At 38.1% G+C, this 19,169-nt stretch overlaps 1 protein-coding gene across 3 annotated transcripts in view; it reads right to left on the bottom strand.

Annotated features, from left to right (window-relative positions):
- The window catches only part of LOC118709240 (nuclear body protein SP140-like protein), a 57,006-nt gene that overhangs the window by 16,666 nt on the left and 21,171 nt on the right, over positions 1-19,169 (bottom strand). For 2 of the 3 annotated variants that reach the window (XM_045575614.1, XM_045575615.1), the window contains 5 exons: positions 17,646-17,726; positions 5,057-5,143; positions 4,748-4,849; positions 3,738-3,791; positions 2,481-2,546 (listed from right to left, as the gene is read on the bottom strand). In XM_045575614.1, coding sequence (XP_045431570.1) covers positions 2,481-2,546; positions 3,738-3,791; positions 4,748-4,849; positions 5,057-5,143; positions 17,646-17,726 — 390 coding nt within the window. Of the gene's footprint in view, positions 1-2,480; positions 2,547-3,737; positions 3,792-4,747; positions 4,850-5,056; positions 5,144-16,479; positions 16,561-17,645; positions 17,727-19,169 lie in introns of all 3 variants that reach the window. The other variant, XM_045575613.1, reaches the window with a different exon arrangement.

The raw sequence follows: 19,169 nt of genomic DNA, 5'->3' as shown, positions 1-19,169 counted from the left end.
TTTATCCAATTGAACAACCACTTATAATGCCTCTTGCTTCCTATAATTTCCCAATAGAATTGAAAAGGTCAACCACCCAGGCACAGCTCTCTGAGAGGCTCTCCTCCCCTCCTCTTTCACCTAATATGCCAAAGTAGTGAGGGACTTTGAAAGGCCAGGACATCTCTGTCTCTCTCATTCCTGCATTCTCTTCTGAAAGGCCATGCTCAGCCCAATTAGAAGAGATTCACACATCTTATTCTTGCCTCCAGGCCTGGCACAAACCTCTAATTACAACCTTGGAGGATCCAGAAAATACAGAGTGCTCTAGGTCTGTCGTCATATCCAGGCAGTAGAAGAAATGCTACATTATTTTTTTTGAAAGAAGTTAAGCTGTGGTATTTGACTCTGCCCTTACCTTCCCCATGGAGTTGATTAGAGCATCTCGTAGAGGAAAGAGCTAGTGATTGTGCACTGTTCATATCCAATGTCATCTCACAACTGTGCCCATCACATAAGACACTTCCACACTCTTCTCTCTCCTGGCCCTTCCACCTCCCCATCCTGATGGACCCAAACCAATAGCTCTTGAGTGGGGGTAGAGGAGAGAGAGAGAGAGAGAGAGAGAGAGAGAGAGAGAGAGAGAGAGAGAGAGAGAGAGAGAGAGAGAGAGAAGAGCTGGCCATTTCCACCTTCCCACCACAGGTGTCCCAGTCTATAGCTTGCCCAGGTGCTTTGAATAAAAGAAAATAGTGAAGTTTTAATATTAAACAAGGAAGGACTCTCAACTAGTGAACAAGAGAACAGAGAAGCTACCAGGCCTGCCCAAGAGTGAATGAACTCATCTAGAGGGTAGATTTGAAAGGTCAGTGAGAGAATGAACCTTCTTTCTGTTTACAGTTACCAAGTCCAGCCACGTTCATAAACCAATTATGTAAGATAAAGGAATTTCCATGAAAAGCAGATAAAATTCAGAGGGGAAAAATCATAGGTTTCAGCAGAGCTATGATAAAAATGCAATTGACAACCACAGCTCCAAACAGATTGGCTTTCTAGATTTCATAGCTCTCAAATTGCCTGGTAAGCTTGAGTAGTAAAAATTTAAGTAGACTCTATGATCCTCAAAAGCTAGGCAAAATTTGTACTGACCCATACATAGTGCAAAGTGGAAATGGCACAAAATTTATCTTTTGACAAAATCTTGGCAGAATCCTACAGATTCATTTTCACCTTCTTTCTATTCAAGACCAACTGGCCAAGAGCTTTGCTGAAATAGGCGGTAACATCAAATTGGGCAAAATTGCAACTGACATGTGAGACCACCTTCACTCTACACTCAAGACAAGAAAGCACTTTAACGATAAGGAATCTCAAGAAGGTGTCCAGAACACTCCCTATTTTTAAGGACAACTTTTAAATAACATATAAAATTCTATTGTACTGTAGAAAGAAACAGTTCAAAATCAAACTATATACATATAGTTCTAAATAATCAAAATACATCTGTATACATATAAAAATGTTATCATAATGAATTCCCAATATTTGATATTTTGAAAATAACAATTCTTAAAATGGATGCAACCACTTTCTTTTTCCTCAAAAGAAATTATACAAATTCACTAACAGGGCAACCAAATAAATTGGCAAAAACATAAGATATGCAGATTGGTGAAAATTGGTAATTTTTCATTGGTCTCTGAAATCTTATTATGATCTACTGATTCAGAATTTTCAATAATATAGAAAATGAGAACTCAACCTCATTGTTTCAGAGAAAAGAGTTGCTTGAATCACTATAAAAATAAACAAAATGTCAGGATTCTGATTAGAAGAAGCCACAATTAACTTGTTCAAAAACATCCTCTTTTCTCTTTTCACATGTTCCTAATGAAATATACTTTTGTATTACAAAAGTTGAATGTGTTTACTATTGTTAATATGCACATATACATTTTAAAAACTCAAATAAAAATATAAAGATCACTAATGACCAAATAAAACTGCTGCATATATTTTATGCATAAACTTCCATTGACTTTTCTATATATCTATAAATGTTTCTTTATAGAAAACATTTATACATATATAAAACATATTTGCATATCTCTATGCTTATATGTATATATTTTTATAGTATATGCATACATACATACATACATACATACAGTCTGCTTTCATATTCAGCCTTCTTTGGAACATCTTTCTAAATTAATAAAAATGTATTGACCCAGTAAAGAAACCACAAAGTGAGGATGGCAATGTCTCCCTATTAGCACTAGATCAATTAGCTCTGGAGGATTACATACTGTATCAGAAATAAACTGTTTTGTTGAAGTCACTGCATTTTTAAGCCCCTTTGTTGCAGTGTCTTAGCATATCCTACCTGGTAGAGTAGCTGGGAAACTATCATGGCCCTCAGGAGATTGCAGGATACAAGGATACAAGAAGCAGTGCCTCAGTAAACTCAAAGGTGTGACTACTTCACTTTGCCCACTTACCTTTTCCATATATATTTCTTGGCCATTTCCTTTTCATTCTTGTCCAGGAATACCCTATCTTTTTTTCTTCAAAAAAGAAGAGAACAAAGTTAATTATTCAGAACCATGAATATAATTCTCAAAGCTTCATAGGTCAGTAGTGTTCAAGTATTTTTTTCAAACTTTGATCCACAAACATGAAGCAAAAGTCTTAATTACCAGTGTGGCTGCATGAAGTTGTTTATGGAATTACTGTGTGTGGACTTGGGACACTTTAGGAAATTACCTTTATTTGACAGTTAAAAATAAATCACATGTAAGAATGGGTTTATTTCTGAAATTTCTCTGTTGTCCCACTGATCTATGTGTCTGTTTTTATGCTACTGCCATACTGTTTTGATTACCATAGCTTGGTAGTATAGTTTAAAATCAGGTAGTATTATATACCTCCAAGTTTGTTTTCTTTTTTCTCAAGATTGCTTTGGCTATTCAGGGTCTTTTCTGGTTTTATATAAATTTTAAGATTATTTGTTCTAGATCTATAAAATATGCCATTGATATTTTGAAAGGGATTGCACTGAAACTGTAAATTGCTTAAGTAGAAATAAACCCATACTTATATGATCAATTAATCTATGACAAAAGAGGCAAGAATATATAGTGGGGAAAAGACAGCCTTCTCAATAAACTATGTTGGGAAAACTAGCTCTGGAGGATTACATACCTGTATCAGAAATAAACTGATTTTTTATTACACTGGTGACACACAGATATATAAAATAAACTCCCTGATGAAACCGGTTTGGCTCAGTTGATAAAGCATCAGCCTGCGGACTGAAAGGTCCCTGGTTCAATTCCGGTCAAGGTGCAGGCAGGCACATCCCCCGTTGGGGGTGTGCAGGAGGCAGCTGGTCGATGTTTCTCTCTCATCGATGTTTCTAACTCTCTCTCCCTTCCTCTCTGTAAAAAGTCAATAAAATTTTTAAATAAATTTTTTAAAATTTATTTAAATAAATAAAATTTATTTATTTAAATAAATAAAATAAAATAAACTCTTTTAAAGGTCTCTGGCTTTGTTATATCTGTAAAATCCCTTTTACCATGAAGAGGAAAAAAAAAACAAAAAACAAAAAACAAACACAATCCAGGTTCCAAAGATTAGGAAATGCACATGTTTGAGGGATCATATGTTATCACTGGCTATTATAATAATTGAAACTCTGGCATTAATCACCTCAATTTAATATCAATATCAAGTAAAATCTTATGCGCTCTTACTTCTTTTCCTCTTGAATTTTCTCAAAGTAGAGTTGTTCCCAAGATCCACAGTATCTGGAAAAGATTGATGTAAGAAAATAGATATTAGTAGCTAAAAGTTACCAAATGCTATGATGATCCATACTACAGAAGGCTTGAGTTTATAAAGTTGTTTGGATTATCATTTTTCTCTTCCTTCCAAAGGAACTAAATATCTCCTGAATTGAGAAGTAGGAATCTAGGATGAGCCTGGGATCTTCCTTCTTTTTTATTCAATGGGACTCTTAAAAAACTCTTCAATACCTATGAATTTCAGTTCACTCATGGATAAGAACAGGTGTCCTATCCTATTTAGGTCTTAAGATTTTTGTGAGGAACAAATAACATATTTTGTGCAAATGTTTGTAGGGAAAAAATGTATAAATTGGTGACATGCAGAGACAACCAACAAAAAATATGTGCTGTGTTAATCAAAGTTGATTTGACATCTTCCCTCCTGACAATTAAGTGGCAGGATCAGTTGTCTTTGGTCTTTCTAAGATTGATGGGTGGGGGGGTGAAAGAAAAAAAAAAAAAGATTGTGGAAAAAATGACACTATTATCTACTAGCAGAAGTACACCTTGTTTTCTTGGGTTCCACAGAATATTGGGTGCGACAGCAGTGGAAATAGCTGAATAAATTCAGGGTATTATTGCTAACATACCAAACTATTATATATAATTGCCATTTTAAGAGTGTATTTCTACTACATCATCCATAATAATCAATAGGACCCATCCTGTTAAATATGACATTATAATTATATTTTGCCTCCCTGCTGTTCCCTAAAGGGTCAGGTCAAGAAAATGCAGAGAACAGGAGAGTGGGATGGACTGAACCACCTGCTCCACTCTACCTGGAGTCCTGGGTAACTACGGATTCACCCTCACACCATGACCCCTGGGTTGTGTCTTACCTCGGCTACCTTTGGCCCTTGTTTCTGGACCTCCTGGCACATATTTTTAGAGACACACAATGCAGGAACACTTACTATTTTTATGTGCTGGTTGCTCTGATTCTGGACCCAAATCATAATTTATGAAGCACATAACACAGGAACACCTCTCATTTGCATGTGTTGGCAGCTCTGCTCCTGGAACAAAATTGTAAGCTATGAAGACTCTTTTCACATGCCCCAGTGATTCTATTTTTGGTACCCTTGTGAATTTCTGTTTTGTTACATCTTCCTCTGAAATATAACATTAATCCTCTCTACTTCTGATTCTTCCTTTAAATCTCCTATTTTTCTCTCTTGTCTTTTTCTCTTTATCAGAACTCTGTTTCTTTAAGAAATGCTTACCTTGTCCATTACAGGGTAGTGGGCCAGAGGTAAGTTCTTCAGATTCTCCTTCTCTATCCATTTGGGAAGCTTCTAGTTCACCAGATACTAAAGAAAAACAAGAAATTACTGTTCATGGATCCTGAGACAGTGATTAGGGAGTTGTTCCTGGTGCTCCTATGTGGCACACTGATATTCTGAGCTAAGATGAGCTGTTTCCAAAAATACATCTGCTCCAATAATCATACCTGAGTTCTGACAGAACCATGCTTATCCCATCTTTTGTACCTCATTGTGCTTCCTTGCCTTTTATTTTTTCTACTTGTAGTCCTAAGAATAACTAAAAACATTGTATTCTTCCAGAAAAAAAACAAAACTGTTTTTTGAAAATTGTAAAAGTAACTACCAGAACCACTTACAGAGTATCCACAGTTACTCAAAACAATTACTAAAACACAAATAAGGGGAAATATAGAATTAACTTGGTATTGAAGTCAATGGATATCAAATTTTTCTGTAATAGTGTTCCTTCATTTGACTACATCAAGTATCTTAGAGGCGCTCTCATGGAATGCACAAATTAAAAATATATTCATGCTCTCAAAATATTCCCTCAATAGCCATCTACACTGGATCCCTCATATTATCGCAATCTTTTTGTTTTGTATGTGCATAAGAAAATAGGCCACGCTCTAGGGGTATTAGTTCAAACGATGACAGACATCAAAAGCCCATTGCTAGCAGCCACAGCTTTGTTGCCTCAAAACAATTGCAGATGGCTATTAGTTTTAGCTTTTTTATATTTGGACTTGCACCACCTTTACATATGATGGATTACGTACTGTACAACTCTGTTGTTAATTGAAGTTATTCACTGGTGTTTTGCCAACCAATTACCTATTTATAAAAGATCACTATTTTAGTTTATATTGTTCATTATTTCCCCTAGATGAGTGAGATCATGTGATACTAGAAATACACTTATAAAAAAACGAAAATGAGACAGTCTATAATGCTTATGCTGAGAGGCAAATGAATCAGTCTGTAGTGAGTTTCTTTCTGGGCCAACAGTTCTTTTGAGACCCAATTTCAATGTCAAACAGTTCCTTATGTGTACATGTCAGCGATGATATTTCAGTTATATCTATATCTTTGCTTCTCTATATATGTTTATATGTATATATTGTTTACCACATGTACACCCACACATACAGTCTGCTTTCTTCATTTAGCCTTCTTTGGGACATCTTTCTAAATTAATAAGAATGTATTGACCCAGTAAAGAAACCACAAAGTGAGAATGGCTGTGTCTTCCTAATAGCCCCGGATCAATTAGCTCTGGAGAATTACATACCTGTATCAGAAATAAACCATTTTGTTCAAGTCACTGCATTTTTAGGCCTCTTTGTTACAGTGTCTTTGCCTATATCCTACCTGATATAGTATCTGGGAAACTATCATGGCCCTCAGGAGATTATAGGGTACAAGGATACAAGAAGCAGTGCCTCAGTAAACTCAAAGGTGTGACTACTTCACTTTGCCCACTTACCTTTTCGATATATATATCTCGAACATTTCCTTTTAATTCTTGTCCAGGAATGCCCTTTCTTTTTTTCTTCAAAAAGAAAGAGAACAAAGTTAATTATGCAGAACCATGACTATAATTCTCAAAGCCTCATAGTTCAGTAGTGTTCAAGTTCTTTTTTCAGACTTTGATCCACTAATGGGACAAAATTCTTAACTACCAGTGTAGCAGCGCGAGGTTGATTATGGAGTTATATTTTATGCTGCAAGGACTCAGGAGACAATAAGAGATGACCTGCATTTAAAATTACTTTTTAAAGTTAGAAAATAAACTTCTGCTGATGCCTTAGACTAGAGTCTAAGGCTTAGACAGACAACTATGGTAAGCTAGCAATATTTTCCCTTTTCAAATGTTGATTCAAATGTGCAATAGGGAAGCATACTCATTATTATATTCCTAAATGATATCATGGACTGCTGAAACCGGTTTGGATAGAGCGTCGGCCTGTGGACTGAAAGGTCCCAGGTTGGATTCCAGTCAAGGGCATGTACCTTGGTTGCAGGCACATCTCCGGTAGGGGGTGTGCAGGAGGCAACTTGCCCATGTTTCTCTCTCATCGATGTTTCTAACTCTCTATCTCTCTCTCTAGCATTCTGTAAAAAATCAATAAAATATATTTAAAAAAATAATATCATGGATCATATACAGAAAGCAAGGAAACAGTCTCAACTTTCATGTGGAGTGTTTTCATGAAATAATCTCTGAGCTCTTCCAGGTATAAAGCAGATCCTCTCACTCATATTTAATCTTGTGCCTGAAGCTCCTGGAGAACTTGAAGACCCACAGCAGGTTTTGTGTGACTGTGATTTTATTTTCTCATGAATGATATGAAAACATGTGAATGTGAGAAGACCATTGGCACTGGGTAGAGATCATGTCTTTTTGTTATTACTGTTATTAATATCATAACACCAGCTACTAGAAGTTTACTGCTGAAAGTAAAAATCCATGGAGGAAGGCCTGTAACTCTCTCTCTCCCAAGATTCCCATTTTGAGATGGGTCAACTCAACTCTAGGACTTACAGTGTAAGAAGGGCCTGAAAGTGGGCATGTTATGTTCGAGAATGTGGAGATTGCCGAAACTGGTTTGGCTCAGTTGATAGAGTGTTGGCCTGCGGACTGGAAGGTCCCAGGTTCAATTCCAGTCAAGGGCATGTACCTTGGTTGCGGGCAGCTTGTCAATGTTTCTCTCTCATTAATGTTTCTAGCTCTCTATCTCTCTCCCTTCCTCTCTGTAAAAAAAATCAATAAAGTATATTAAAAAGAAAAAACAAAAAGAAAAAGAATGTGGGGATGGTGCCCAATGGCACCTAGGCTTTCTATTCTTCAGAGCCTGAAGCAAACATTGGTCTAGCAGGGTCCTCAATTCAGCAAGATTGCCCTTGTGGCTGGGCCTGGTGCCTTAATGCCTGGCTGACAGCCAGTACCCACTGAGCTACTGAGGCTGCTTGGCTTAAGAGCCAACTTTGCCAAACCAAAAGCAAATTTGGTCACTCCTCTGGTTGGCAGCACTCAGACAACTGTGCTTCTCTGCATGTGGCCTAGATGTTTTGTTGGCCAAGTGGAAAGCAACAGGCTGGCAAAGTTAAGATGCCTTTCTCTGCATGACTGCAGAAATGAACTTGTGGTGCTGACAGACCAGTCTGGACCCCTCATGGAGATACCTCAGTACCTGCTGACAGGATGACACCATGGCTGTGTTCAGGGACTGCAGCTGTGTGCCAGACTCATGATTCCTGCTAATGTTTACCTGTTCATTCCATAGTCAGGGAGGCCCATCACAAGGGGTATTACTTGGCCTGATCCTGACACACTGATCAGGCCTCAAACCTCTCTTGGGGTTTTGGGTAGTATATCAACATAGTCCACACTTAAACTTACAAAGCAACTGATTGTGACCCTGGGAATTCACGGGTGTCATCAACCTGGCTGGCTGGACCATCTGAGTCTGACAATGGTATGCCCTTTATCAAAAACTACTCCCAAAGCACTGATTGACTGACGTAACATTCCTCATCTCCTCCTGTCCACACACCTCTGTAAGGCTCTTTGGTCACTGAAGACAGCTGTTCCCAGAAAATGATCAACTCCTGTCTGCATCAGGATCAGGACAAAAGCAGCCAGGATAAATGCTGTTAAATAGACAAATTCTAAAAATTTAGGATTCTGTTCTGAACATCCCTGGGGATGATGCTTCTTTCTTCCCCTAACCAGCCTCGGAATGTCTAGGGGAAGCAGATTCAATTTTGGCTACACCTTATGAAAATGTATTTTCCTTCTTGTATCTGGTCCTTATGCAAAAAAAAAAAAAAAAAAAAAAAAAAAAAAGGTCTGAGTGACAATTAAAGATGATTGGGAAAGAAAAATGAAGCTACAGCCACTGGAATGGTACACACATGTTTTGTGACACTGAAGGAAGAGCAAAGATCCAGGCATCTGAGGAAGGAACACCATACAACTTAAGACATTTGAGGGAGGGAGAAGCATTAATAATATCTGTCCTTCAGAAATGTCCCGAATCCTTCTTCCAGGACCATGTGCATGGGCCAGCTCTCCCACCAGGGAGATGCTAAGTCTGCCATTCAGCTCCAGTCACGAGAAAACAGGGCTGGCCCCTGCATCTGTACATCCGTGCAGAGCCCCTCTGAACATCAAGGACTAGATGCAGTAAATGGAACTGGGAACTATCATATAAGGCTTACAGCCAGGGCCCACACTGGGAGCACTGTCCATCTTCCTCCTGATGGCGTACATTACACTAGGGGGCTCAATAACTATAAAAGCTTCCCTTCCAGGGTCACTGTGTGTGCCCTTGAGATGATACTTCTTAAGAGAAGCCAGGTACTCACTAGTTTCCCTCATGCAAACATGGTGAACTGCAGATTAGGGTGGTCCATAGAGACCTACAGCATTTATGGTTTATGAAATGTGTTAAATGGTGCAAGAAACAAATCAAATGGATTTGGTCCTACCCCCACTGGTCAGAATAATTGGAGTGGCTTGTGAGTGGTGTCTTCATGGGGAAATTTGCCAGAGTTTGCCTGGTGAGGTGGATTTGTTCATAGGTTAATTCTTGGTGGCATTTCCATGTGCTTCTGAATATCTAATGTGGCCATCAAGATCAGAGGGTAGATTGGTTTCTTTCTTTTTTAAAATATATTTTATTGATTTTTTTTATAGAGAGGAAGATAGAGGGATAGAGTTAGAAACATCGATGAGAGAGAAACATCAATCAGCTGCCTCTTGCACACCCCCTATTGGGGATGTGCCCGCAACCAAGGTACATGCCCTGGACTGGAATTGAACCCGGGACCTTTCAGTCTGCTTTATCCACTGAGCCAAACCGGTTTTGGCAGATTTGTTTCTTGACCATTATAAAAGAGAGAACATCTCCCACATTAGAAATATTCTGGAATAGTAATGTTTTCCTCCTCCCCTCAGAGGAGATCTGCAGGTTTACTAATAGCCTTCTTTGAAGGCAGGTGTTTCTGACTAGTAAAAACAGTTCCTGAAGCATTCTATTATATTTCTCAGCTTGGCACCATTTCTATGTACTATGTAACCCCTACTTGGGTTTGGGGGACAAAAGACTGATGTACCTATGCCATATCTTGTAAAATTTATTTCTAGAAGTTTATATAGGAGATATGAAGGCATGGAGCCACAGAAAGACTTCCAGAAGAATGTTCATTGCAGCTTTTTCATATTAGCCCCAAACTGGCACACTTGTGCTCTCTGTCAATAAGAGAATATATACTCAATGTTTTGTATTGAATATATTCATACAATGTTAATTAGCTGCAATCAAAAGAAAAAAGCTACTGATACATTCAACAATGTGGTTAAACTGAAAGAACATTGTGTTGAGTGCAACACTGCACCAAAAGAGAATATACTCTAAAACCTTATTTACTTAAAGTTTGAAAACAAGCCAAATTAAATTATCATGAAAAAGTAAGAATAGGTAATTGCATTTGGTGAGTGAGGGTTAAAGATATACCAGAAGAGCAGAAGGGCCCTTTCCAGGGTAATGGTCATGTTCTGTATCTTGATAGGATTTGGATTACACAGGACAATGCATGTGTCAGAACACATCAAATGATATTCTTAACTTTATTACATTTCATTGTAAATTTATCTCAAACAATTTTTAAAGGTAAGTTGGCAATATGTTAAAATGTTTATAATGTCTTGTACATTATATACTCATTTAAAGTAAGGAAAATTAACAGTATCAATAGATTTTTTATATATATTATATAATTCTAAATGTGTTCATATATGCATAGAAAAAATAGAAATATATATGCCACATTTACAAAGTTTATATGTTTTAAAATTTAAAAAATATGCAAAGATGTGAGCATTTAAAAATATCAATTGCTATTTTAAAAGATGCAATCTAACATATAAAGGTGAAATATTCTTTTTTGTTTGCTTTTTTACAAAAAGGTATTAGTTGTCATGGCTGCTATAATAAATTATCAAAAAATTTATGCCTCAAACAACAGAGATTTATTATTTTATGGATCTGAAGATCAGAAATGTGACACAAGTCTCACTGGGCTAAAGTCTAGGTGTTCACAGGGCTTTTCTCTTTTCTGAAGGCTATGAAGGATTATTCTTTTTTTTTTTTTTCCAGCTTCCAATTTCTTCATTCATTATCCCATGTTGGCATCTTCAAAGCCAGGTCATTGTAGCTCTGATTATTTCATGTGTACATATCCTTCTCTGCACAGCAGGAAACATTTTTTGATTTTAAGAACCCACATGATTTGATTGGGGCTACCAAGATAACTTGCCCATTTAAAGATTCCTAAAACTCTTTTTAACCATGTAAAGAGCCATATTATAGGTTCTAGGGATTAGATAGAGTTTTGTTTCTGTTCTTACATAATTCTCAAGAACCTTATGTATGTCATGGAGAATTACTCCATACACAAGAGCTCCGCCCGGGTCTTTTCCTACATAATTACATATCTATTTTTTAATCTCTGCTCAGATGGCTTGGGGGGGTGGAAACTTGTGAACCACACATTTAATTCCTTCAAAAAACTTTTTATGTGAATGAATATTCTGATCTTCTGTTATTTCTGAGGCATCAACAAAAAGTTATTAAGCCACATTCTTGATCACTTCTACAGAGCACACTTTCCTGACAGTGAATCTCCTCATTTGAGCATCTTTTGCAACCTGAATAAGCTAAAAATTGTACAGATCAGCAAGCCTAATTTTTTATGTTGTTGTTGAGCAGTTCTTCTATGGGTTTATCTCTTTCCTCACATATTTTACTCTAAGAAACGAAAACAAACAAAACAGCTGAATCTTTATCACTTGCTTACAAATATCCTTAGCTATACACCCAAAAAGGTTTGCTTCCCACATATCTTTAGGAAGAATTTCACTAAGCTCTCTGCCTTTACTTTATAAGAATCCTTTTTCTCTAGTTTCCCAAAACATCTTCCTTTTTCTCTTCTCAGTCTTCACCAGCCACACCTTTAACCTTCATATATCTACTAACATCTGTTGAACATGACTTATGTATTCTCTAAGTGTCTTGAGCTCCTGATACTTACCTCACTTGAGCTCCATCTCACTTATCTTACTTGAACACCCTTTCCTTATCTGGCTCACATCTGGGTGGGAGCTCAATATAGCCTTTCTCTCCCAAGTTCTTCACCTCCTTCTGAGTCTTCACTAGTAGTCTTCCCACATTTCTAACAAACTGCTCAGGCCATGTAGACAGTTTCTATCATTCTACTAAAAATTCTTCACATTGCCCAGTTTTTTCTCTGTCCATTGCTCAATTTCTAAGCCACTTCCATCTTTTTAGGAATGTGTTATAGTTGTATAATAACCAAAATTTGTATTGCTCTTCTATTGCTGCCATACAAATGACCACAAATTTAGAGGCTTAAAACAATTTAAATTTGTTATCTTACAGATATGTCAGTTAGAAGTCTGACAAGGGTCTAGCCTGACAAGGATTAAAACAAAGGTTTCAGTGGCCTCTCCTTTCTTTCTGGAGGTGATACAGGAGAAGTTATTCCCAATGCTCTTGCAATTCTACATATAACCAAAATTCCTTGTTCCACTTTTCCATCTTCACAAAGATCGCATCTCTCTGTGACTATCTTCCTCTCACCATATCTGAGAACAGTTCTTTACTCTAAAGCTCATTGATTATATTGGTGGCACCCAAATACCAGGATATTTTCCCCTTTGAAGGACCCTAGCTTTATTATATGTGTAAAATCCCTTTTGCCATGGGAGAAAACACAGTATAGGCTCTAGATATTAGGACATAAACAGGTTTGAATAACTATCATATGATTATTAATTATTTTTATCACTTATTATTGCAAATCTATAATAATAAAAGCATAATATGCTAATTAGACCAGATGTCCTTCCAGATGAAGCCAGGGCTTTGAGGAAAGCTTGAGTCCTGGGTGCTTGCCAGCAGCTGGAGGGAAGCCCAAGTCCAAGGTGCCAGAGGGAAGCCAGTGCGGGCAGCCAGGGGAAGGAAGGCCTACTCTTACACGAATTTTATGCATCGGGCCTCTAGTAGTAATTTAAAACTCTGGCATTAAAATGCTAACTTTAACATCAAAATCAAGTAAAATGTAATGTGTTCTTACTTCTTTTCCTCTTGAGTTTTCCCAAAGTAGAGTTATTTCCGAGATCCACATTATCTAGAAAATAAGAGGTTGATGTAAGGAAACAAATTAATAACTAAAAGTTGACAATCCTAAGGTCATTCATACTACAGAAGGCTTAAGTTTTTAAAGATGTTTAGACTATCATTCTTCTCTTCCTTCTAAAGGGAATAAAAATCTTCTGAATTGAGAAGTAAGAGTCCAGGATGGGCCCAGGGCCTTCCTTAATTTCTCAATAGGATCTTGAAAAACACTCTTAAATGTCTCTATACTTCAATTAATTCAGGGATAGAATCAGTTATCCTATTCTGTCCAGATCTAAAGATATTTTTGTGAGAATTAAATAACATGTGCAAAAGTTTGTAGGAAAACAATATATAAATTAGTGATATGCTGGAGGACATCCATCAAAAATATGTGCTAGGTTAAGAGTAGTTGACCTGAAGGCTTTCCTACTGACAATTAAATGACAGGATCAGTTATCTTTTAGGTCTTTCTAAGGTTGTGAAAAAAATGATTCTATTATATACAGCAGAAGTACATTCTCCCTTTTTCTGGATTCTGGGTGGGACCAAGGTGGAAATCACTGTATAAATACAAAATCTATTACTAATATACTAATGTAGTAAACTAGATACAGTCATTTTCAAAGTGTAATTCTACTATAATCAACTACGTAGAATCTACAGGGCTCATCCTGTTAAACATCTCTATAATAAGAGATGTTTTGCCTCCATGCTGTTCCCAAAACGGGCAGGTTGAGAAAATGCCAACAACAAGATAGTGGGATGGACTGGACCACCTGTCATACTCTACCCCGGGGTCTGTGTTGCCTGTAGATCTACCCTCATGACTTGACCTTTGGACAGCCTTACCTATTGTGTCACGTGCTTCACTAATTTCAGTCCTTGCTTCCGGACCTTCTGGCATGTCTTTTGAGAAGCACACAACACGGGCATACTTCTCATTTCCACCTGCTGTTAGCTCTGCTCCTGGAACAAAATTGTGATTTATGAAGACCTTTCATTTGCACTAGGGACCTTCTTTTATGTAAATTTGTTGATCCCCATTTTCTACTGATTCCCTCAAAATCTTCCATTGATCCTCCCTACATCTGATTCTTCCTTTAAATCTCCTATTTTTCTCTCTTGTCTTTTTCTCTTTATCAGAACTCTGTTTCTTTAAGTCATGCTTACCTTATCCATCACAGGGTAGTGATCTAGAGGCAAGCTCTTCAGATTCTCCTTCTCTACCCATTTGGGAAGCTTCTAGGTCACCAGATACTAAAGAAAAATAAGAAAGTTACAATATATGGATCCTAAGACAGTGATTAGGGAAGAGTTCCTGGTGCTCTCATGCAGCACACTGATATTCTGCCTCCTCAGAAAAAATATACCTGCTCCAATAATCACACTTGAGATCCCACAGAGCTATGATTTTCTTATCTTTTACCCCTTATTCTTCTTTCTGTACTTTTATTTTTCTACTTGCAGCCTTACAAAAAAATAAAGATTATATTCCTTCAGGAAAAAAAAACTAACTTTTCTTTGAAAATTGTATAAGTATCTATCAAAACCACTTTTAAACTCATGCTAATTGACTAATGACTGCTTATATCAGCAACCACATCAGTTGCAGCCTTACATTTTAAAAATCAGCAAGTCATCAACAATAACACTCTGGAAAGCCTGAATCTATAGCTAAATGCTAGTCTGTTTACAATCACTCCTATTTCTGAAAGTCTATAGTCCCTGAAATACATGCTTCCCAAAACTCCACATAAATTCAAAAGTTTCCAATTTTTATAAACAGTGTCCAATAAGTACACTGCCTCCTTCTACTGTGTGCCTTGTTAAGCAAGAAATAAGTCTCTCTTTTAGCTTCAGATATTGTATATAGATGATCCCTTCACAATGGAGATCCCACCAAGATCCCCTTAAAGACTTTTGCTTAGAAAAGTAGTGTGTCGCCATTGAATGAATAAGTGTAAATCTTCAGTATCAGCAACTACTTGAGCTCTGAGAAGTTTCATGAGCTCTTATTCCTGAATTTATCTTATTATTTAATAATGTGTATGTAATTAGATGCAAAGTAGTTAGTTGGGCATTTGCTTTGGAGGTGTACCATTTAACAAATATTTCAGTAATGTGCTTATTATTTTACTTCTTCATTTACTCGCACTCTCTTGTCTATTGTAAAAAGTCTTATTTCACATGTATTTGTTCTTTATTTTCCTGTGCTTTTGAATGTTAGAAGAAAGCGATCCAAAGCAAATAGAAGGAGGCATAGATCTGAAAAGTCCCTTATCCAAGCCAGTCCAAGAGACTAATTGATCGGTATAGGTCCATTAGACAGCCAATTTGTACAAAGAGATTTGGTCATTTTGTCTTGAGTCTCTCACCAAACTTTTCATGAAGGCACTTGACATCCTATCACAGTGTAAGGAAAATAATTTTGTTTAAACATAATCTGAGATCAATTATTATCATATAATTGACCATATGTCTCTTTTTAAATCTCTGCTTGGTAGATGAGCTCAGAACTCCATTCACATGCAGGACACTATTCACACTTATGACTGAATGTTGTGGCCTCTTTGTTGTTTGTCATGAGCTTGCCTTTGCCAAAGCTACTATTTCCCACTGGAAGAATTCCACTTCCTTTTTGTACTCTCACTGTGATTCTAACTGTAGCACATCCTTTATAATAAAAGATTAATATGCAAATTGATCCTAATGACAGAACAGGAATAACTGGTCACTATGACACGCACTGACCACCAGGGGGCAGACCCTCTCAATGCAGGAGCTGCCCTCTGGTGGTCAGTGCGCTTCCAAAAGGGGAGCTCAGCTCAGCCACAAGCCGGGCAGTGCTAAAGATGTCCAACTGCAGCTTAGGCTCCCTCCCTACGGGGAGCAGGCCTATGCCATAGTCAGACATCTCCCAAAGGCTCCACACGCTGCCAGAGAAATGTCTGACTGCCAGCTTAGGCCCCACCCCCAAGGAGTGGGCCTAAGCTGGCAGGTAGACATCCTCTGACGGGTCCCGGACTGTGAGAGAGCATAGGCAGGGCTAAGGGACTTCCCCACCCCCTGAGGGCATGAATTTTCATGCACCAGGCCTCTAGTATCTTAATAAATTACAAAACTTTACAAACAATGACTTTGAGTTTCAATGGCAAACAATCTCCCCTTCCTTACCTGGTTCACATCTTGGTGGGGAGCTCAAGTATTTCTCCAGCTTTTCTCCCTCACAAGGCTCCAAAGAGGCATTGCTGTCCTCTGCAGAAAGAATTGGACTTCCTCAGAGGTCTCAGTACACAACCAGTGGGGAATGGAGACAGCTGCTCCTAGGACCTCACCTGAGATCCACCAAGCCCTGGTCTGCCTCTGTTTCCCTCTCATTCATCTCACCTTCCTGCTCTCTGCTTTTCAGTTACCTATAGACCTGGCTCCAGATATTACTCTTCTGCACAGGGGTATATTTGTGCATCTTTGATTTTGTGGGCTCTGCTCCCACTGACTTCTTCTATTTTGTTCTTTTCCATCTTCTTTTTTCCTCAATGATGATCTTGATCTCTTCTTTTCGGTTTATTTTCTCTAGCTCTATTCTCCCAGGTCTCTCCAATCCCTACACCAGGATCTGGTCCCTCTCACTGTCTGGATTTCTCCCCTCCTAATGAACATGCTTTATTTGTGAAGTAGAAGTGTCTCTGAATCAAGCCTTGTTCTTTCCCTGGGAGCCTGCAAGTACCCTTTTGGAATGTGATTGTATCTCCACATTAACCCCCACTAGCCTCACACAGCCATCACTTGTAATGAAATACTTGGAACATGGGTCTCTGCTCTTCCTTGGGGGAAACAAGTATTCCATGTCCTTATCTTTAAGGAGGGACAGTAACAATTTCCCTAGCTAAGTCCTAAAGTTTTGTGAGGAAGTCACATTTGCCCGAGTACTTTGAAAGAAAGAAGTGCTATGTAATCTAATATTCTTACAAAGTATATGTGGTAGAAAAACTGTAATTTGATCTTGAGACTCATTGTTGTTTTTCAACAAGCAGAACCGTGTTTCTTTTGAAGCCTACCCAGGGTTACAGCAGCTTAATAATATTATTATTAAGCACTAAATAAACATTAAGTCTTTATACTTTATATAGAAAATAAAGGTGGGCAGGGTTAAAATAATAGTATTGAGTCTTTAGTATTAAGAATAAAGAATGTGAATAATGCTATCCTTCCTTGGTATTTATCTATCACAAAATGAATAGGTAGCACACCTATTCTAACACTAAGGGTCCTGCTGTTCAGCTCTGGAATCAGCCTCCTGACATCCTGCAGCCAAGGGCTGGCAATGCCCCCTTTCTTACCTGGTTCATATCTGGGTGGGGAGTGCAAGTCTTCCTCGAGCTCTTCTCCATCACAGGGCTCCCAAGAGGCATTGGTGTCCTCTGCAGAAATAATTGAACTTCCTCAGAGGTCTACATATACCACCAGGGGAATCAAGGCAATAAAAATCATAGTGAAGATGTGGGAAGGCCAAGAATCCCCTAATTGGTACTGTCCATGTCCCAGACCATCCTGGTCTGCCCTTTGCATTCACCTGTTCTGAAGATTGGCCCTCCTCTATCACTATCCCCAGGGGCTGAGAACCATCCATCATCTTCCTCCCTTCAGTACACCTAATCCTCTCTCTACTTCTTTCCCATTGCCACTGCACATTGTTTCTGTCTCTGCCCTGTTTCCTGCTGCCAGTGTCCCTAGATGCTTTTAGTTGTTTATGATGTGTTTCTGTTTCCCTTGCTCCTATCTCTTTTTCTCCTGAGCTCCTGACACTGTTCTTTATTGACTTTTCTCATCTCACTTATCCTTTTCAAAGGCATCATTAAAATAGTATAACATAATCTGGTCAGTGAATGGGATAGGAAACAGAATAAGCCAAGGCACACCAAACAGAAGGAAGAGCTGTTCAAAGGCCCACGTATAAAAGAAAGATCGGAGCATTGCAATGACTGAAAATATTTATACTTTCATTAGAGATGAGGCAGAAGTCATAAGTTGGAGCCCAATGATGAATGGAAGGCAAAGAAATCCCCAGGAAGAAGGATAACTGATTTATCCAAGGGCAGCAAAGGTCACCAGATTTATGTGGGGAAATAATATGATCTGACTTACATCTTGCAAATAGCAATCATGCTAAAGTGAAGAAAATGGGTGGGCTGGGAGCAAGAAAAATGGGGTACTCCACACCCAAATGTGAACCAGGTAAGGAAGAGGAGAAGCCAACCCTGAAGTTTCTGTCTCACAAAAGAAAATGTTGGTTTCAATCTTGGAAGTGTCAGTTCCTAAAAGACATGCAAATGGACAAGGTCTTGGGATAAATGCCATCAGTTCGTAGATTGATGACCTTGGGAGACAGGTCTGCCTAGCAGACATGCTCTTCAGACTCATTCTGTTACTGGAGAGTTGCTGAGGGTGCCAGGGAGAAGAGCATTATTCTGAGTATGTTATGGGCACTACTCTACCTAGGGAGGCCTTAATCTGAAAACTCACTACTGAGATGCCCACTTTTCTTGGCAAATGCTTCTGTCTAGTGACTTGTATTTGAGCCTTACAGGATCCCAACTCCTCTCCTTTCCTCCTTATACAGCAGTTTTCACTCCTTGTTGATTCTAAAACTATTTTGATAGAACTCTTTCTCTCACATAGTTCCCTTTGTGTTCCCTTCCACATTACTTTATTATTATTTTGGATACTTATTAGCCTCTCTATGTAATTTTTCTAGTTTTTATCTCTGTATCTCATTTCTTCATTGAAATCATACCCTTTCTACTTTGCCACTTTCTTCTTTTCTATGTCTGAGTCTTCACCTTCTGGATGCCTGTAAAAATTTC

The sequence above is a fragment of the Pipistrellus kuhlii genome, unplaced genomic scaffold, assembly GCF_014108245.1.
Source record: "Pipistrellus kuhlii isolate mPipKuh1 unplaced genomic scaffold, mPipKuh1.p scaffold_m20_p_7, whole genome shotgun sequence".
Taxonomy (NCBI): Eukaryota; Metazoa; Chordata; class Mammalia; order Chiroptera; family Vespertilionidae; genus Pipistrellus; species Pipistrellus kuhlii.
Note: the sequence above shows the minus strand (reverse complement) of the source record. Positions and strands in the feature narration are given on the sequence as shown.